Here is a 17,268-nt window from a genome sequence, read left to right on the forward strand (position 1 = left end):
AGAATATAACTACTATAATACTGCCCCCTATGTACAAGAATATAACTACTATAATACTGCCCCTATGTACAAGAATATAACTACTATAATACTGCTCCCTATGTACAAGAATATAACTACTATAATACTGCTCCTATGTACAAGAATATAACTACTATAATACTGCTCCCTATGTCCAAGAATATAACTACTATAATACTGCCCTCTATGTACAAGAATATAACTACTATAATACTGCTCCTATGTACAAGAATATAACTACTATAATACTGCCCTCTATGTACAAGAATATAACTACTATAATACTGCTCCCTATGTACAAGAATATAACTACTATAATACTGCTCCCTATGTCCAAGAATATAACTACTATAATACTGCTCCTATGTACAAGAATATAACTACTATAATACTGCTCCCTATGTACAAGAATATAACTACTATAATACTGCCCCTATGTACAAGAATATAACTACTATAATACTGCTCCCTATGTACAAGAATATAACTACTATAATACTGCTCCTATGTACAAGAATATAACTACTATAATACTGCTCCCTATGTCCAAGAATATAACTACTTTAATACTGCTCCTATGTCCAAGAATATAACTACTTTAATACTGCTCCTATGTACAAGAATATAACTACTATAATACTGCTCCCTATGTACAAGAATATAACTACTATAATACTGCTCCCTATGTACAAGAATATAACTACTATAATACTGCTCCCTATGTACAAGAATATAACTACTATAATACTGCTCCTATGTACAAGAATATAACTACTATAATACTGCCCCTATGTACAAGAATATAACTACTATAATACTGCCCCCTATGTACAAGAATAGAACTGGTATAATACTGCCCCCTATGTACAAGAATATAACTACTATAATACTGCCCCTATGTACAAGAATATAACTACTATAATACTGCTCCCTATGTACAAGAATATAACTACTATAATACTGCCCCTATGTACAAGAATATAACTACTATAATACTGCTCCCTATGTACAAGAATATAACTACTATAATACTGCTGCTATGTACAAGAATATAACTACTATAATACTGCCCCCTATGTACAAGAATATAACTACTATAATACTGCTCCCTATGTACAAGAATATAACTACTATAATACTGCTCCCTATGTCCAAGAATATAACTACTATAATACTGCTCCTATGTACAAGAATATAACTACTATAATACTGCTCCCTATGTACAAGAATATAACTACTATAATACTGCCCCTATGTACAAGAATATAACTACTATAATACTGCTCCCTATGTACAAGAATATAACTACTATAATACTGCTCCTATGTACAAGAATATAACTACTATAATACTGCTCCCTATGTCCAAGAATATAACTACTTTAATACTGCTCCTATGTCCAAGAATATAACTACTATAATACTGCCCCTATGTACAAGAATATAACTACTATAATACTGCTCCCTATGTACAAGAATATAACTACTATAATACTGCTCCCTATGTACAAGAATATAACTACTATAATACTGCTCCTATGTACAAGAATATAACTACTATAATACTGCCCCTATGTACAAGAATATAACTACTATAATACTGCCCCCTATGTACAAGAATAGAACTGGTATAATACTGCCCCCTATGTACAAGAATATAACTACTATAATACTGCCCCTATGTACAAGAATATAACTACTATAATACTGCTCCCTATGTACAAGAATATAACTACTATAATACTGCCCCTATGTACAAGAATATAACTACTATAATACTGCTCCCTATGTACAAGAATATAACTACTATAATACTGCTGCTCTGTACAAGAATATAACTACTATAATACTGCCCCCTATGTACAAGAATATAACTACTATAATACTGCTCCCTATGTACAAGAATATAACTACTATAATACTGCTGCTATGTACAAGAATATAACTACTATAATACTGCCCTCTATGTACAAGAATATAACTACTATAATACTGCCCCTATGTACAAGAATATAACTACTATAATACTGCCCCCTATGTACAAGAATATAACTACTATAATACTGCTCCTATGTACAAGAATATGACTACTATAATACTGCTCCTATGTACAAGAATATGACTACTATAATACTGCTCCTATGTACAAGAATATAACTACTATAATACTGCTCCTATGTACAAGAATATAACTACTATAATACTGCTCCTATGTACAAGAATATAACTACTATAATACTGCTCCTATGTACAAGAATATAACTACTATAATACTGCTCCCTATGTACAAGAATATACCTACTATAATACTGCCCCCTATGTACAAGAATATAACTACTATAATACTGCCCCTATGTACAAGAATATAACTACTATAATACTGCCTCCTACGTGTATTAATCGATCTGCTTTGCCCCCGCAGCTTTGAGCAGTTCTGTATAAATTACTGTAATGAGAAGCTTCAGCAGCTGTTTATCGAGTTGATCCTCCGGCAGGAGCAGGCTGAATACCAGAGAGAAGGCATCGAGTGGCAGCATGTAAGTTATAATAGTGACATTCATGTTATTTTGTGCTCAGGAATGATTTTTCTATATGAAGTTACAGAATTAATATGTATAGGAAATCTGTATCAGACACATGTATTTGTCATCTGTCATGTGGGGATGTTCTCTGGAGTACAGGGTGGAATTTTGCTATATGTGTTTGTCCTTGGTTTTACCTTTGTTTTCAATTTGTTTCCACTTTCTGTATTATAAAAACCACATTAAAAACGTTGCTTCATATCTGCAGCAAAAACGCATCAAATAAGGGGGAAAAGGAATTTAAAAAATTTGCAAAAATGCAATAATCACCGCTCCCTCTGACATCCCCTCCTGCCAGGTTAGAAAGAAATGATAAATTGGTGTAGCCAGCAGCATTGTCAAAACTTGCCACAGTTTATCCCTCTTTATGTTCTGTGAAAATTGTACAGCGCCAGTTGGTAGCGGGTGTATGAAGCAGGTTCAGGGGGTGAGTTCGCCCTACATCCGGCAGGTAATACAGCCAGGACCTGCCTCTATCAGCCGGGGTGGAGTTGAGCTCCGTGATTTATACTAGGTGCAGCAATACTATGGTACATATATATACAATATATAGCTCAAGCTATCAGACAGACGCAGGTTCAAGTCCCCTGAGGGGGCTAAAAAATACAGTGAAAAGTAAAACAATATCAAAAAAACCCTAAAAGTTCAAATCCTCCATTTTCCTCCATTAAAAATAGAGAATAACAAATACACTTATAGTATATGTTATTGCCGCCTCCAGAAAAGGCCAATCAAAGTCTAAAATTAATTAAACCAATTGTTAACACTGTTATATCCATCCCAAAATGGTATCAATAAAAACGTTGTCTCGTCCAGCAAAAGATATTTCCTCATGGAGCTCGACCAAAAAATGTAAGCATTACAGGACTCCTAATATGGAGACACAATCAAAAAAATCAAACTGGACAAGGTTGTTATCGCCGTAATCTTACTGACGAGGAGAATCATATTGCCAGGTCCTTTTTATTACACAATGTATGTGTCAAGAGTCTGTTGTCGGGCATCCTGGGACCAGGGGCTCCTTCCCTGTCCCTAACACTAGGGGGTGCCCTAGCTGGCCCTGTTCCCCTGATTACTTCTGAAGGTGAAGACACCTGGGCCACGTACCTTCCTGAGCTCTTGAATCCACCCTCATTCTGTTCTCTCTCACCACCCAGGGAAAAGGGGGTTAGTGGTGTATGACAATACACCAACCAGACTAACAAGGTAATGCGAACAGATATAAAGGAAAATACAGATCATACAAATATGCACACACAAACAACAAAGGAAAACACTGGGGAGTGGAGGATGGGGAAAAAATCTAAGTAGGAGAAGGAGAGGATTTGCACACAACCAAAACTACGCGACAGTCTCAGATAAATCCACCAAACTCCTTCTCAAACAACAACTCTCCACTAACTCCTGAAACCATGCAGCAATGAAGCTAGCTCTGGCAATGACTGCTAGCCAGAGCCCAGAATATATTGGAGAGGGGAGTGGCCAACAGTGAACAGCTGAGAGCCTTAATGCAGGTAAGCTCCAATGAGCTGTTAACTGAGCAGATTATCCCCTGCACTGCTAGAAGAAACCTGCACCATTTAATATGAGGAAGAAGGGCTTCTAATCAGTGGCGGAGTGCGTGTAATCAGATGCTGCGGTATTCTGGCTCCTCCCTGTTGCGGTAAAACCATGACAGTGCGCTGTACAAACAATTAAAAAAAAACAATGTCAGAAATGCATTTTTTTTTCACAATTGCAATGTACTTGGAATTTTTTTTACATTTTCCAGTACAGTATGTGGTAAAGTGAATGGCGTCATTCAAAAATACAACTCGTCCTGCGGAAAACAAGTCCTCATATGTCTATGTGGGCAGAAAAATACAAGCGTTATGGCTCCTGGAAGAAGAGGAGGATAAAACAGAAAATGGAACTTGAACATGTTAGGAAGGGGTTAATAATCGCAGTCCATAGCAGTGCCCACCTCCACCTCGCTGGGGTCTGAGGGGCAGTGGAGGTCTGTGCCCGGTACTGATCCAGTCCGGCCCGTCCATCTGCTCCATCCAGAGTCGTCTCATCTCATCAGTCCATAAAACCTGAGAACAATCTGTATCAGATACTTCTTGTCTCAGTCCTGACGTTTCCCTGCCTGAGGTGGTCGGGCTCAGCCTCCTCACCTCAGCCGTGTCTCTGAACACCTTGTACTTCTGTGTCTTCCTCAGTCATGGTCAGGATCAGCCTCCTCACCTCGGCCATGTCTCTGAACACCTTGTACTTCTGTGTCTTCTTCAGTGGTGGTCGGGCTCAGTGTCCTCACCTCGGCCGTGTCTCTGAACACCTTGTACTTCTGTGTTTTCCTCAGTGGTGGTCGGGCTGAGCCTCCTCACCTCGGCCGTGTCTCTGAACACCTTGTTCTTCTGTGTCTTGCTCAGTGGTGGTCGGGCTCAGCCTCCTCGCCTCAGCTCTGTCTCTGAACACCTTGTACTTCTGTGTCTTCCTCAGTGGTGGTCGGGATCAGCCTCCTCACCTCGTCCGTGTCTCTGAACACCTTGTACTTCTGTGTCTTGCTCAGTGGTGGTCGGGCTGAGCCTCCTCATCTCAGCCATGTCTCTGAACACCTTGTACTTCTGTGTCTTGCTCAGTGGTGGTCGGGCTCAGCCTCCTCACCTCAGCCGTGTCTCTGAACACCTTGTTCTTCTGTGTCTTGCTCAGTGGTGGTCGGGCTCATCCTCCTCACCTCAGCCATGTCTCTGAACACCTTGTTCTTCTGTGTCTTGCTCAGTGGTGGTCGGGCTCATCCTCCTCACCTCAGCCATGTCTCTGAACACCTTGTTCTTCTGTGTCTTGCTCAGTGGTGGTCGGGCTCAGCCTCCTCACCTCAGCTGTGTCTCTGAACACCTTGTACTTCTGTGTCTTGCTCAGTGGTGGTCGGGCTCAGCCTCCTCACCTCAGCTGTGTCTCTGAACACCTTGTACTTCTGTGTCTTGCTCAGTGGTGGTCGGGCTCAGCCTCCTCTCCTCAGCCGTGTCTCTGAACACCTTGTTCTTCTGTGTCTTGCTCAGTGGTGGTCGGGCTCAGTCTCCTCACCTCAGCTGTGTCTCTGAACACCTTGTACTTCTGTGTCTTGCTCAGTGGTGGTCGGGCTCAGTGTCCTCACCTCGGCCGTGTCTCTGAGCACCTTGTTCTTCTGTGTCTTGCTCAGTGGTGGTTGGGCTCAGCCTCCTCGCCTCAGCTGTGTCTCTGAACACCTTGTACTTCTGTGTCTTGCTCAGTGGTGGTCGGGCTCAGTGTCCTCACCTCAGCTGTGTCTCTGAACACCTTGTACTTCTGTGTCTTGCTCAGTGGTGGTCGGGCTCAGCCTCCTCACCTCAGCCGTGTCTCTGAACACCTTGTTCTTCTGTGTCTTGCTCAGTGGTGGTCGGGCTCAGCCTCCTCACCTCAGCTGTGTCTCTGAACACCTTGTTCTTCTGTGTCTTGCTCAGTGGTGGTCGGGCTCAGCCTCCTCACCTCAGCTGTGTCTCTGAACACCTTGTACTTCTGTGTCTTGCTCAGTGGTGGTCGGGCTCAGCCTCCTCACCTCAGCCATGTCTCTGAACACCTTGTTCTTCTGTGTCTTGCTCAGTGGTGGTCGGGCTCAGCCTCCTCACCTCAGCTGTGTCTCTGAACACCTTGCACTTCTGTGTCTTGCTCAGTGGTGGTCGGGCTCAGCCTCCTCACCTCAGCCGTGTCTCTGAACACCTTGTTCTTCTGTGTCTTGCTCAGTGGTGGTCGGGCTCAGCCTCCTCACCTCAGCCGTGTCTCTGAACACCTTGTTCTTCTGTGTCTTGCTCAGTGGTGGTCGGGCTCAGCCTCCTCACCTCAGCCATGTCTCTGAACACCTTGTTCTTCTGTGTCTTGCTCAGTGGTGGTCGGGCTCAGCCTCCTCACCTCAGCTGTGTCTCTGAGCACCTTGTACTTCTGTGTCTTGCTCAGTGGTGGTCGGGCTCAGTGTCCTCACCTCGGCCGTGTCTCTGAGCACCTTGTTCTTCTGTGTCTTGCTCAGTGGTGGTTGGGCTCAGCCTCCTCACCTGGGCCATATCTCTGAGCACCTTGTATTTCTGTGTCTTGCTCAGTGGTGGTCGGGCTCAGCCTCCTCAACTTACACAAATACACGTCACCTGATCTGCTTCATCCAATCAGCATTCAGATTTATACAACTCGGAGGTGGGAAATCTTCAGAAAATGATGATCTGGTGACATCGGCACTGCTGGTAATTCTGCACGCAGTGTAGTCAGTGACACCAGATCACGTTGCACATTCCGCAGGCAGTTAGCTGTCTCTGCACACTGAGGAGGATAAGGACCTCTGCGACCGCTCCTCTGAAAACTCACAGCCCTGCTAGCATTAATATGGTCAACAGCAAAAGACAGCAGACAGCTGCTTCCTGACCCAGAAACTGATATACAAAGTCACAAAGGGCTTAGCATACAGGGTACTGCACACAGTGACTGCGCAAGAGGAAGTGACTGCGCACACAGTGACTGCGCAAGAGGAAGTGACTGGACACAGTAACTGCACAAGAGAAAGTGACTGCACACAGTGACTGTACAGGAGGAAGTGACTGCACACAGTAACTGCACAGGAGGGAGTGACTGCACACAGTGACTGCACAAGAGGAAGAGACTGCGCGCAGTGACTGCAAAGGAGAAAGTGACTGCACAAGTGACTGCACAGGAGGAAGTGACTGCGCATAGTGACTGGACAGGAGGAAGTGACTGCACAAGAGGAAGTGACTGCACACAGTGACTGCAAAGGAGAAAGTGACTGCACAAGTGACTGCACAGGAGGAAGTGACTGCGCATAGTGACTGGACAGGAGGAAGTAACTGCACAAGAGGAAGTGACTGCACACAGTGACTGCAAAGGAGAAAGTGACTGCACAAGTGACTGCACAGGAGGAAGTGACTGCACAAGTGACTGCACAGGAGGAAGTGACTGCGCATAGTGACTGGACAGGAGGAAGTGACTGCACACAGTGACTGCACAAGAGGAATTGACAGCACACAGTGACTAGACAGGAGGAAGTGACTGCACACAGTAACTGCACAGGAGGGAGTGACTGCGCACAGTGACCGCACAAGAGGAAATGACTGCGCATAGTGACTGGACAGGAGGAAGTGACTGCGCACAATGACTGGACAGGAGGAAGTGACTGCGAATAGTGACTGCTCAAGAGGAAGAGAATGGAGACAGTAACTGGACTGAAGGAAGTGACTGCACAAGAGGATGTGACTGCGCACAGTGACTAGACAGGAGGAAGTGACTTCACACAGTGACTGCACAGGAGGAAGTGACTGCACACAGTGACTGCACAAGAGGAAGTGACTGCACACAGTGACTGCACAAGAGGAAGTGACTGCGCACATTGAACTGTACAGGAGGAAGTGACTGCACACAGTGACTGGACAGGAGGAAGTGATAGCGCTCAGTGACTGGACAGGAGGAAGTGACTTCGCACAGTGACTGTACATGAGGAAGTGACTGCACACAGTGACTGCACAAGAGGAAGAGACTGGAGACAGTAACTGCACAAGAGAAAGAGACTGGAGACAGTAACTGGACAGGAGGAAGTGACTGCACACAGTGACTGGACAGGAGGAAGTGACTGCACACAGTGACTAGAGAGGAGGAAGTGACTTCACAAGTCACTGTACAGGAGGAAGTGACTGCACAGGAGTAAGTGACTGCACATAGTGACTGCACAGGAGGAAGAGACTGTGCAAAGTGACTGCACAGGAGGAAGTGACTGCACACAGTGACTGGACAAGAGGAAGTGACAGTGCCCAGTGACTGTACGGGAGGAAGTGACTGCGCTCAGTGACTGCACAAGATGAAGTGACTGCGCACAGTGACTGCACAAGAGGAAGAGACTGGAGACAGTAACTGCACAAGAGGAAGTGACTGCACACAGTGACTGTACAGGAGGAAGTGACTGCACACAGTGACTGTACAGGAGGAAGTGACTGCACACAGTGACTGGACAGGAGGAAGTGATAGCGCTCAGTGACTGGACAGGAGGAAGTGACTTCGCACAGTGACTGTACATGAGGAAGTGACTGCACACAGTGACTGCACAAGAGGAAGAGACTGGAGACAGTAACTGCACAAGAGGAAGAGACTGGAGACAGTAACTGGACAGGAGGAAGTGACTGCACACAGTGACTGGACAGGAGGAAGTGACTGCACACAGTGACTAGACAGGAGGAAGTGACTTCACAAGTCACTGTACAGGAGGAAGTGACTGCACAGGAGTAAGTGACTGCACATAGTGACTGCACAGGAGGAAGAGACTGTGCAAAGTGACTGCACAGGAGGAAGTGACTGCACACAGTGACTGGACAAGAGGAAGTGACAGTGCCCAGTGACTGTACGGGAGGAAGTGACTGCGCTCAGTGACTGCACAAGATGAAGTGACTGCGCACAGTGACTGCACAAGAGGAAGAGACTGGAGACAGTAACTGCACAAGAGGAAGTGACTGCACACAGTGACTGTACAGGAGGAAGTGACTGCACACAGTGACTGTACAGGAGGAAGTGACTGCGTACAGTGACTGCACAGGAGGAAGTGACTGCACACAGTGACTGCACAAGAGGAAGTGACTGCACACAGTGACTGCACAAGAGGAAGAGACTACGCACAGTGACTGCACAGGAGGAAGTGACTGCACACAGTGACTGCACAAGAGGAAGAGACTACGCACAGTGACTGCACATGAGGAAGTGACTGCACACAGTGACTGCACAAGAGGAAGTGACTGCGCACAGTGACTAGACAGGAGGAAGTGACTGCACAGGAGGAAGTGACTGCACATAGTGACTGCACAGGAGGAAGTGACTGCACACAGTGACTGCACAGGAGGAAGTGACTGCACACAGTGACTGCACAAGAGGAAGAGACTACGCACAGTGACTGCACACAGTGACTGCACAGGAGGAAGTGACTGCACACAGTGACTGCACAAGAGGAAGTGACTGCGCACAGTGACTAGACAGGAGGAAGTGACTGCACAAGAGGAAGTGACTGCACACAGTGACTAGACAGGAGGAAGTGACTGCACACAGTGACTAGACAGGAGGAAGTGACTGCACAAGTGACTGCACAGGAGGAAGTGACTGCACAGGAGGAAGTGACTGCGCATAGTGACTGCACAGGAGGAAGAGACTGTGCACAGTGACTGCACAGGAGGAAGTGACTGCACACAGTGACTGGACAAGAGGAAGTGATTGCGCACAGTGACTGCACAAGATGAAGCGACTGCGCACAGTGACTGCACAAGAGGAAGAGACTGGAGACAGTAACTGCACAAGAGGAAGTGACTGCACACAGTGACTGTACAGGAGGAAGTGACTGCGCACATTGACTGCACAGGAGGAAGTGACTGCGCACAGTGACTGCACAGGAGGAAGTGACTGCACACAGTGACTGCACAAGAGGAAGTGACTGCACACAGTGACTGCACAAGAGGAAGAGACTACGCACAGTGACTGCACAAGAGGAAGTGACTGCACACAGTGACTGCACAAGAGGATGTGACTGCGCACAGTGACTGCACAGGAGGAAGAGACTGGAGACAGTAACTGCACAAGAGGAAGTGACTGCACACAGTGACTGTACAGGAGGAAGTGACTGCGCACAGTGACTGCACAGGAGGAAGTGACTGCGCACAGTGACTGCACAGGAGGAAGTGACTGCGCACAGTGACTGCACAAGAGGAAGTGACTGCACACAGTGACTGCACAAGAGGAAGAGACTGCACACAGTGACTGCACAAGAGGAAGTGACTGCACACAGTGATTGCACAAGAGGAAGAGACTGCACACAGTGACTGCACAAGAGGAAGTGACTGCACACAGTGACTGCACAAGAGGAAGTGACTGCGCACAGTGATTGCACAAGAGGAAGAGACTGCACACAGTGATTGCACAGGAGGAAGAGACTGCACACAGTGATTGCACAAGAGGAAGAGACTGCACACAGTGACTGCACAAGAGGAAGAGACTGCACACAGTGACTGCACAAGAGGAAGTGACTGCGCACAGTGATTGCACAAGAGGAAGAGACTGCACACAGTGACTGCACAAGAGGAAGTGACTGCACACAGTGATTGCACAAGAGGAAGAGACTGCACACAGTGACTGCACAAGAGGAAGAGACTGCACACAGTGACTGCACAAGAGGAAGTGACTGCGCACAGTGATTGCACAAGAGGAAGAGACTGCACACAGTGACTGCACAAGAGGAAGTGACTGCACACAGTGACTGCACAAGAGGAAGTGACTGCACACAGTGATTGCACAGGAGGAAGAGACTGCACACAGTGACTGCACAAGAGGAAGAGACTGCGCACAGTGACTGTACAGGAGGAAGAGACTACGCACAGTGACTGCACAGGAGGAAGTGACTGCACACAGTGACTGCACAAGAGGATGTGACTGCGCACAGTGACTGCACAGGAGGAAGAGACTGGAGACAGTAACTGCACAAGAGGAAGTGACTGCACACAGTGACTGCACAGGAGGAAGTGACTGCGCACAGTGACTGCACAGGAGGAAGTGACTGCGCACAGTGACTGCACAAGAGGAAGTGACTGCACACAGTGACTGCACAAGAGGAAGTGACTGCGCACAGTGATTGCACAGGAGGAAGAGATTGCACACAGTGATTGCACAGGAGGAAGAGACTGCACACAGTGATTGCACAGGAGGAAGAGACTGGTCAGTTAAGAGGCATTTACACTGCAAGATAATTGTGATTGAGCGATGATATAGTCACTCGTTTCACGATTATCTTGCCGTGTAAACAGGCTGCCGATCACTTAATAAATGAGTGAAATGCTCATTTCATCGGGTGAAATTAACTATTGTGCTGCATCAAAGATCATGGTTCTCGGCGGCGCATTGTCCTGTGTAAACAGCACTCGAGCTGCCGAGATCCATGGCTGCTTATGTACACCTCTTATAGTCTATATAGATCGCTCAGTTTCTGTGTAAACCACTGCCGATCAGTAAATCATTCCCTATCAGCAGTGATTTCATACCGATATTCTGTCCATGTAAACGGAGCCTGAAATAAAACCTGTCGTGTGATAGCGGTATCTGATCCGCAGCCGGAGGTTATAGAGCCGGAGGAGCTGATCAGACTGATAGACATTGACTTCTCTGGTGTTTGTGTGCGTAGGAGTCCAGGGGGCGGCGCTATTCAGTGACTGACAGCCGTCTTGTGTGACTGTGTGTGCAGAGATAACTGTCAGTCACTGAGCAATGATGGAAGCGTTTAGGCTTTTATGGGGCCTGTGCTCGAGGGCTCGGTTTATGGAGAATAGGAATCCCCTCTTATAATATCACAGCTGTATTTCCTCTTCTCTCGCAGATTGAATACTTTAATAATCAGATCATCGTGGATCTGGTGGAGCAGTCCCATAAAGGGATCATCTCCATCCTGGACGAGGCCTGTCTGACAGTAGGAGACGTTACAGACACCATCTTCCTGGAGTCCATGAACAGCAAACTGTGCAGACACCCCCATTACAGCAGCAGGAAGGTGAGGCCACGGCGGCTCCTGGTTGGGGGGTCCGGTCCGTATAACTAACCCCTATTATTCCCAACTCCTGGACAGGGACATCAGGGAAATACAATGCTGCGCTCACCTCGATGCTCAGTTATATCGGACACAACCTGCAGAATTCGACTCACAAATAGTGCATGTGAGCCCTCATTACATCCCAATATAAATGCCAGACCCCCAGAAGAAATAAAGCCCGGACCCTGGAAATAAATGTAAACCCTTGACCGGATGCATTAAAAAATGTGGACCCTCTTTATACCAAGCAGACTATCCCTTTATTCAGGCCTAAATTTGAAGACCCCAGGCAAGGCCCCCAATGTATACAGACCCCAGAATAGACCCCCATATATACACACTGTAGACCAGACCTCCATATAATTCTAATCAAGCCAGGAATAATTAAAACGTAACTTTTAATAAATATATAATATAAAATACATTAAACGACATAAAGTGCTCAGCGCTCGTGTAACCTAAGTGAACACACAAGCGTCCCAGGAGATGCTGCTTACAGATGAACACACCACCATTTATCTATGTTAATATTATATATTATTCATTGTAAATCCACCAGTAAACCTCATCCGTATCCAATGGATTCTCAAAAGTAATCCTTTTTTTAAAAATAAAAATAAAAATTCAGCATAAATAGGGGATATTAAGTACTATTGGCAACAATGTCCATTATACCCAAATACATTGTATGAACCACATTAGATTATGTAATCCTCCTATCACATTAGCCATACAGATAGGGTGCCCCTATTACCATTAGGACTTATCCCCACTGTGGCTAAAAGAAAGCTCTCATCCAGGCGCTCCAAACTTCCTCCGAGTACATAGGTGATCCACAGATCAAGATGGAACCTCCCCTACATAAAGCCTCTAGAACGGCCATCTATAAAGACCCTCGACCAGGGTTGATGCAGACCCAATACTGGTCCTCTCATACATACAAGCCCCCATAAATATGTACACTAGACCAGACCCCCATACATACAGACCCACATTAAGGCTATGTGCCCACATGCAGAAGTGAAACAGAAAATTTCCGCTTCATTTCTGCATCTCCTTGCCCGGAAAAACGCGTGCGGAATTTGACATGCGTTTTTCACTCGTTTTTCTCGCGTTTTGCACATGCGGAATTGCCTTGCGTTTTCTAATGCATTGTAGATGGCAATTCCGCATGCGTAAACGCACAAATAATGGACGTGCTGCGGAATTTTCAGTGCATCAAAAACGCTGCGGAAAATTCAGCAGTGTGGGCATTGAAAGTGCGGAATTTTATTAGGGACCATGGGGGGCGGATTACCAAGCGTTTCCCAAGCGTTTACGCTGCAAAAACTCCGCAGCATAAACGCTTGAAAAACGCATCGTGGGCACAGACCCTTACAAAGACCTTCAGCCGAACCCCCACTCCCTCCGTTGATACCAACCTTACACCAGAACCCCCATAAATCTATAGACCAAAGACCCCTAATTTGTGCAGACACCAACCCCCCGATAAATAGAAAGCCTCCATCCAGACCCCATTTGTACAAACCCTAGAGCAGATCTTTAGCTATACAGACCCCAGACCAGACCCCCTTATTAACAGACCCAAGACCAGATCCTCATATATACAGACCCCAGATCAGACCCCCTTATTTACAGACCCCTGACCAGACCCTCCCATATATACAGACCCTCATATTTACAGACCCCAGACCAGACCCCCTTATTAACAGACCCAAGACCAGATCCTCATATATACAGACCCCAGATCAGACCCCCTTATTTACAGACCCCAGACCAGACCCTCCCATATATACAGACCCCAGACCAGACCCCCTTATTTACAGACCCCAGACCAGACCCCTTCCCATATATGCGGCCCGTAGATTAGATGTGCCGGTGCTCACATCTCCTGGCTCTTGCCCCTCTTCACTCCTGGGCGAGGATGTTGTCTGGGGCGCTGCCCAGGACTGAAGAGCACGGGAATGGCGAGAGGCGAGGATGCGGGGTGTGCAGGACATTCGTCTGCTTATCTGTAGTTGGGGGTCTCGCCTTTATCTAGTTAACTCCTGGACATTTCAGGAAATTTACTAAATATGAGAAACCCTGATGCTCCAAAGACGAGTGTGAACAGCAGCGACAGAGACCTGTGAGATATGTGACAATGTAGTATGTGCCATCGCTGAGCGCAGAAGTAACATGTTCATCATTGCTTTTAGCTTTCCCCAACAGACAAGTCAATGGCCTTCAACCGAGATTTCCGGATAAAGCACTACGCCGGGGATGTGACGTGAGTGTAATAAGCTATTCTCTATAAATCAGACACCCGCTGAATCCTCACTATAAAAGTGATGACGGCACATGACCCGGATTTCATCCCCAGGTATTCGGTGGAAGGATTCCTGGACAAGAACAAGGACACGTTATTCCAAGATTTCAAGCGTTTAATGTTTAACAGGTGAGGCGCTTCCAGCATAGACAACGCTCCCTGCACACCGTCTGCCGCTCTATAAAAATGCTGGTTTTGTATAATCCTATTCTATCCTTAAAGTCAATGTTCTCCTTCTACAACATTTCTATATAGATTCACAATTCTGCACTGACTCATTTCTTAATACATCTGTATAGCAGTGAGGGCCTTTATTTTGGGATGCAAAGCTCCAAATCCCCTTCATATGTCACGCAAGGTGTGGGAAATACTAAGTGCAACATGAAGGGAAGAGGGGGAGAAAGCCCAAACACTAGGGAAAGGGGGAGTAGAGACCCCTAGGCAGATCTAATATTACCCTGCCTACCCTACTGTACCTATATAGGTTCCACACCTATCGCCGAGTAAGACCCTAAACCCTGGATGACCCTAGAGCTTGGCCCTAGATAGGGAGGGGGGAGGTATGAGCACTGATTAGGCCCCACTACAAACTAAAGACAACAAGGTAGACAAACAAAGGGAATAAACTTAGCTTGAGCAGACACCAGAGGAGTTACACCAACTGTCCTCCAAGGGCACCAGAGAAGACGCTAGCCGACTGCTAGTGCTCCAAGCCTGTACATAGAAGTATCACCGGCAATTGCCTGGAGCAAACTGAGTGTTTTTAACTCCCCAGCAAGGGTGTGTCAATCAGCAGGAGGGAGGTTGCCGCTGGGTCCTAAAGGTAGAAGGATTAAGAACGCGTCTGTAATGCCAAGCGCAGTGACCTTCCACAGCCAGATCCAGAGTGACTGTCTATTACACCTGACACATCTGTGACATCATCCCTTCATGCATCTAGATTGAAAATGCCTGCAGTATCCACTAGAGGGAGCCCAGGAGCTGATTGCATACATTGTATTTTTAATTCATCTCCAATGTGATACAGTGGCATGTAAAAGTTTGGGCACCCCTGGTCAAAATTACTGTTATTGTGAACAGTTAAGCAAGTTGAAGATGAAATGATCTCTAAAAGGCCTAAAGTTTACAGATGACACATTTCCTTTGTAATTTAGGCAAAAAAAAAATATTGCAATTTTTTTCATTTTAAAACTTACAAAAAGAAAAATGGGCTGATGCTAAAGTTTGGGCACCCTGCATTGTTAGTACCTAGCAGCGCCCCCTTTTGAAAGTATCACAGCTTGTAAACGCTTTTTATCGCCAGCCAAGAACTTTCAATTATATTTTGAGGGACTTTCATCCATTCTTCCTTTAGAAATTCCTCCAGTTCTGTGAGATTCCTGGGGCGTCTTGCATGCACTGCTATATTGAGGTCTAGCCACAGATTTTCAATGATGTTGAGATCAGGGGACTGTGAGGGCCATTGTAAAACCTTCAGCTTGCGCCTTTTGAGGTCGTCTATTGTGGATTTTGATGTGTGTTTAGGATCATTTGTAGAAGCCATCTTCTTCTCAACTTCAGCTTTTTTACAGATGGTGTTATGTTTGCATCAAGAATTTGTTGAAATGTCATTGAATCCATTTTTCCCTCTAAATGTGAAATGTTCCCCGTGCTACTGGCTGTAACATAACCCCAAAGCATGATTGATCCACCCCCATGCTTAATGGTTGGTGAGATGTTTTTTTCCTGAAATTCTGTGCCAATTTTTTTCTCCACACATACCCTTGATCATTGTGGCCAAAGAGTTCTACGATTTTAACCTCATCGGTCCACAGGACTTGTTTCCACAATGCATCAGGCTCTTTTAGATGTTGTTTTGCAGACTTCTGACTCTGAATTTTATGGTGAGGACGCAGGATAGATTTTCTTCTGGTGACTCTTCCATGAAGGCCATATTTGTGCAGGTGTCTCTGAACAGTAGAACAATGTACCACAACTCCAGAGTCTGCTAAATCTTTTTGAAGGGTCTTTTGAAGTTACCGAGGGTAGCTGAGACCATGGAGAACATGATCAGGACCGGATTTTCTGGTCCCTGATCACATGATCTCCGTTAATCAATCAACAATGGCGCTCACGAAAAAAAAACTGTGCCCGCTATTAAAATCATTTCTCTCTCCTTTGACATGATATACATGTCAGAGGAGAGAGTAATTATGTCCCAGAGTCACCCCCGGTACCTCTGCTATCCCCTGGGCCCTCCTGCTCCATCCCCTGGCCCTCCGCCTCATCTTCCTGAAAAAAAAATTACATCTGCCGGCCGGTACCCGGCAACAATAGGGAATTTTTCCTATAGGTTCCTTATGATCACTATGATATACCCTATCACATTGATCAAAAGTCCATAGTTAGTAAATAAAAACCGCCTTTGTAATCAATCCCCTTAGTTAGATAAAAATAAATAAAATATTTTTCTTTCAATTTTTTACATTCTTTACCTTTAGGATTGGGGTTGGGGTTAGGGTTGTGTTAGGGTTGGGGTTAGGATTGTGTTATGGATATGGTTGTGTTAGGGTTGGTGTTGCTAGGGTTAGGGTTGGTGTTGTGGTTAGTGTTGAGGCTGTGTTAGGGTCAGTGTTGGGGTTCTGGTTAGGGTTTGAGTTAAGATAGTTTTTTTTTCAAAGGTATAAAAAAAATGATGACGATATGACGACTAGTGTTGAGCGCAAGTGCTCCTTACTCGAGTTTGCATCGGGTGCTCGGGTATGCACTGAGTATCGCGGG

General features: G+C 45.8%; 1 protein-coding gene across 3 annotated transcripts in view; it reads left to right on the forward strand.

The window, feature by feature from the left end:
- The window catches only part of LOC141264775 (unconventional myosin-Ig-like), a 443,459-nt gene that overhangs the window by 150,848 nt on the left and 275,343 nt on the right, over positions 1 to 17,268 (forward strand). For all 3 annotated transcript variants that reach the window (XM_073677080.1, XM_073677078.1, XM_073677079.1), the window contains 4 exons: positions 2,443 to 2,557; positions 11,991 to 12,161; positions 14,399 to 14,469; positions 14,563 to 14,637. In XM_073677080.1, coding sequence (XP_073533181.1) covers positions 2,443 to 2,557; positions 11,991 to 12,161; positions 14,399 to 14,469; positions 14,563 to 14,637 — 432 coding nt within the window. The remainder of the gene's footprint in view (positions 1 to 2,442; positions 2,558 to 11,990; positions 12,162 to 14,398; positions 14,470 to 14,562; positions 14,638 to 17,268) is intronic.

This window comes from Phyllobates terribilis, unplaced genomic scaffold (genome assembly GCF_046119375.1).
Source record: "Phyllobates terribilis strain yellow unplaced genomic scaffold, ASM4611937v1 Scaffold_4__5_contigs__length_816908805, whole genome shotgun sequence".
NCBI lineage: Eukaryota > Metazoa > Chordata > Amphibia > Anura > Dendrobatidae > Phyllobates > Phyllobates terribilis.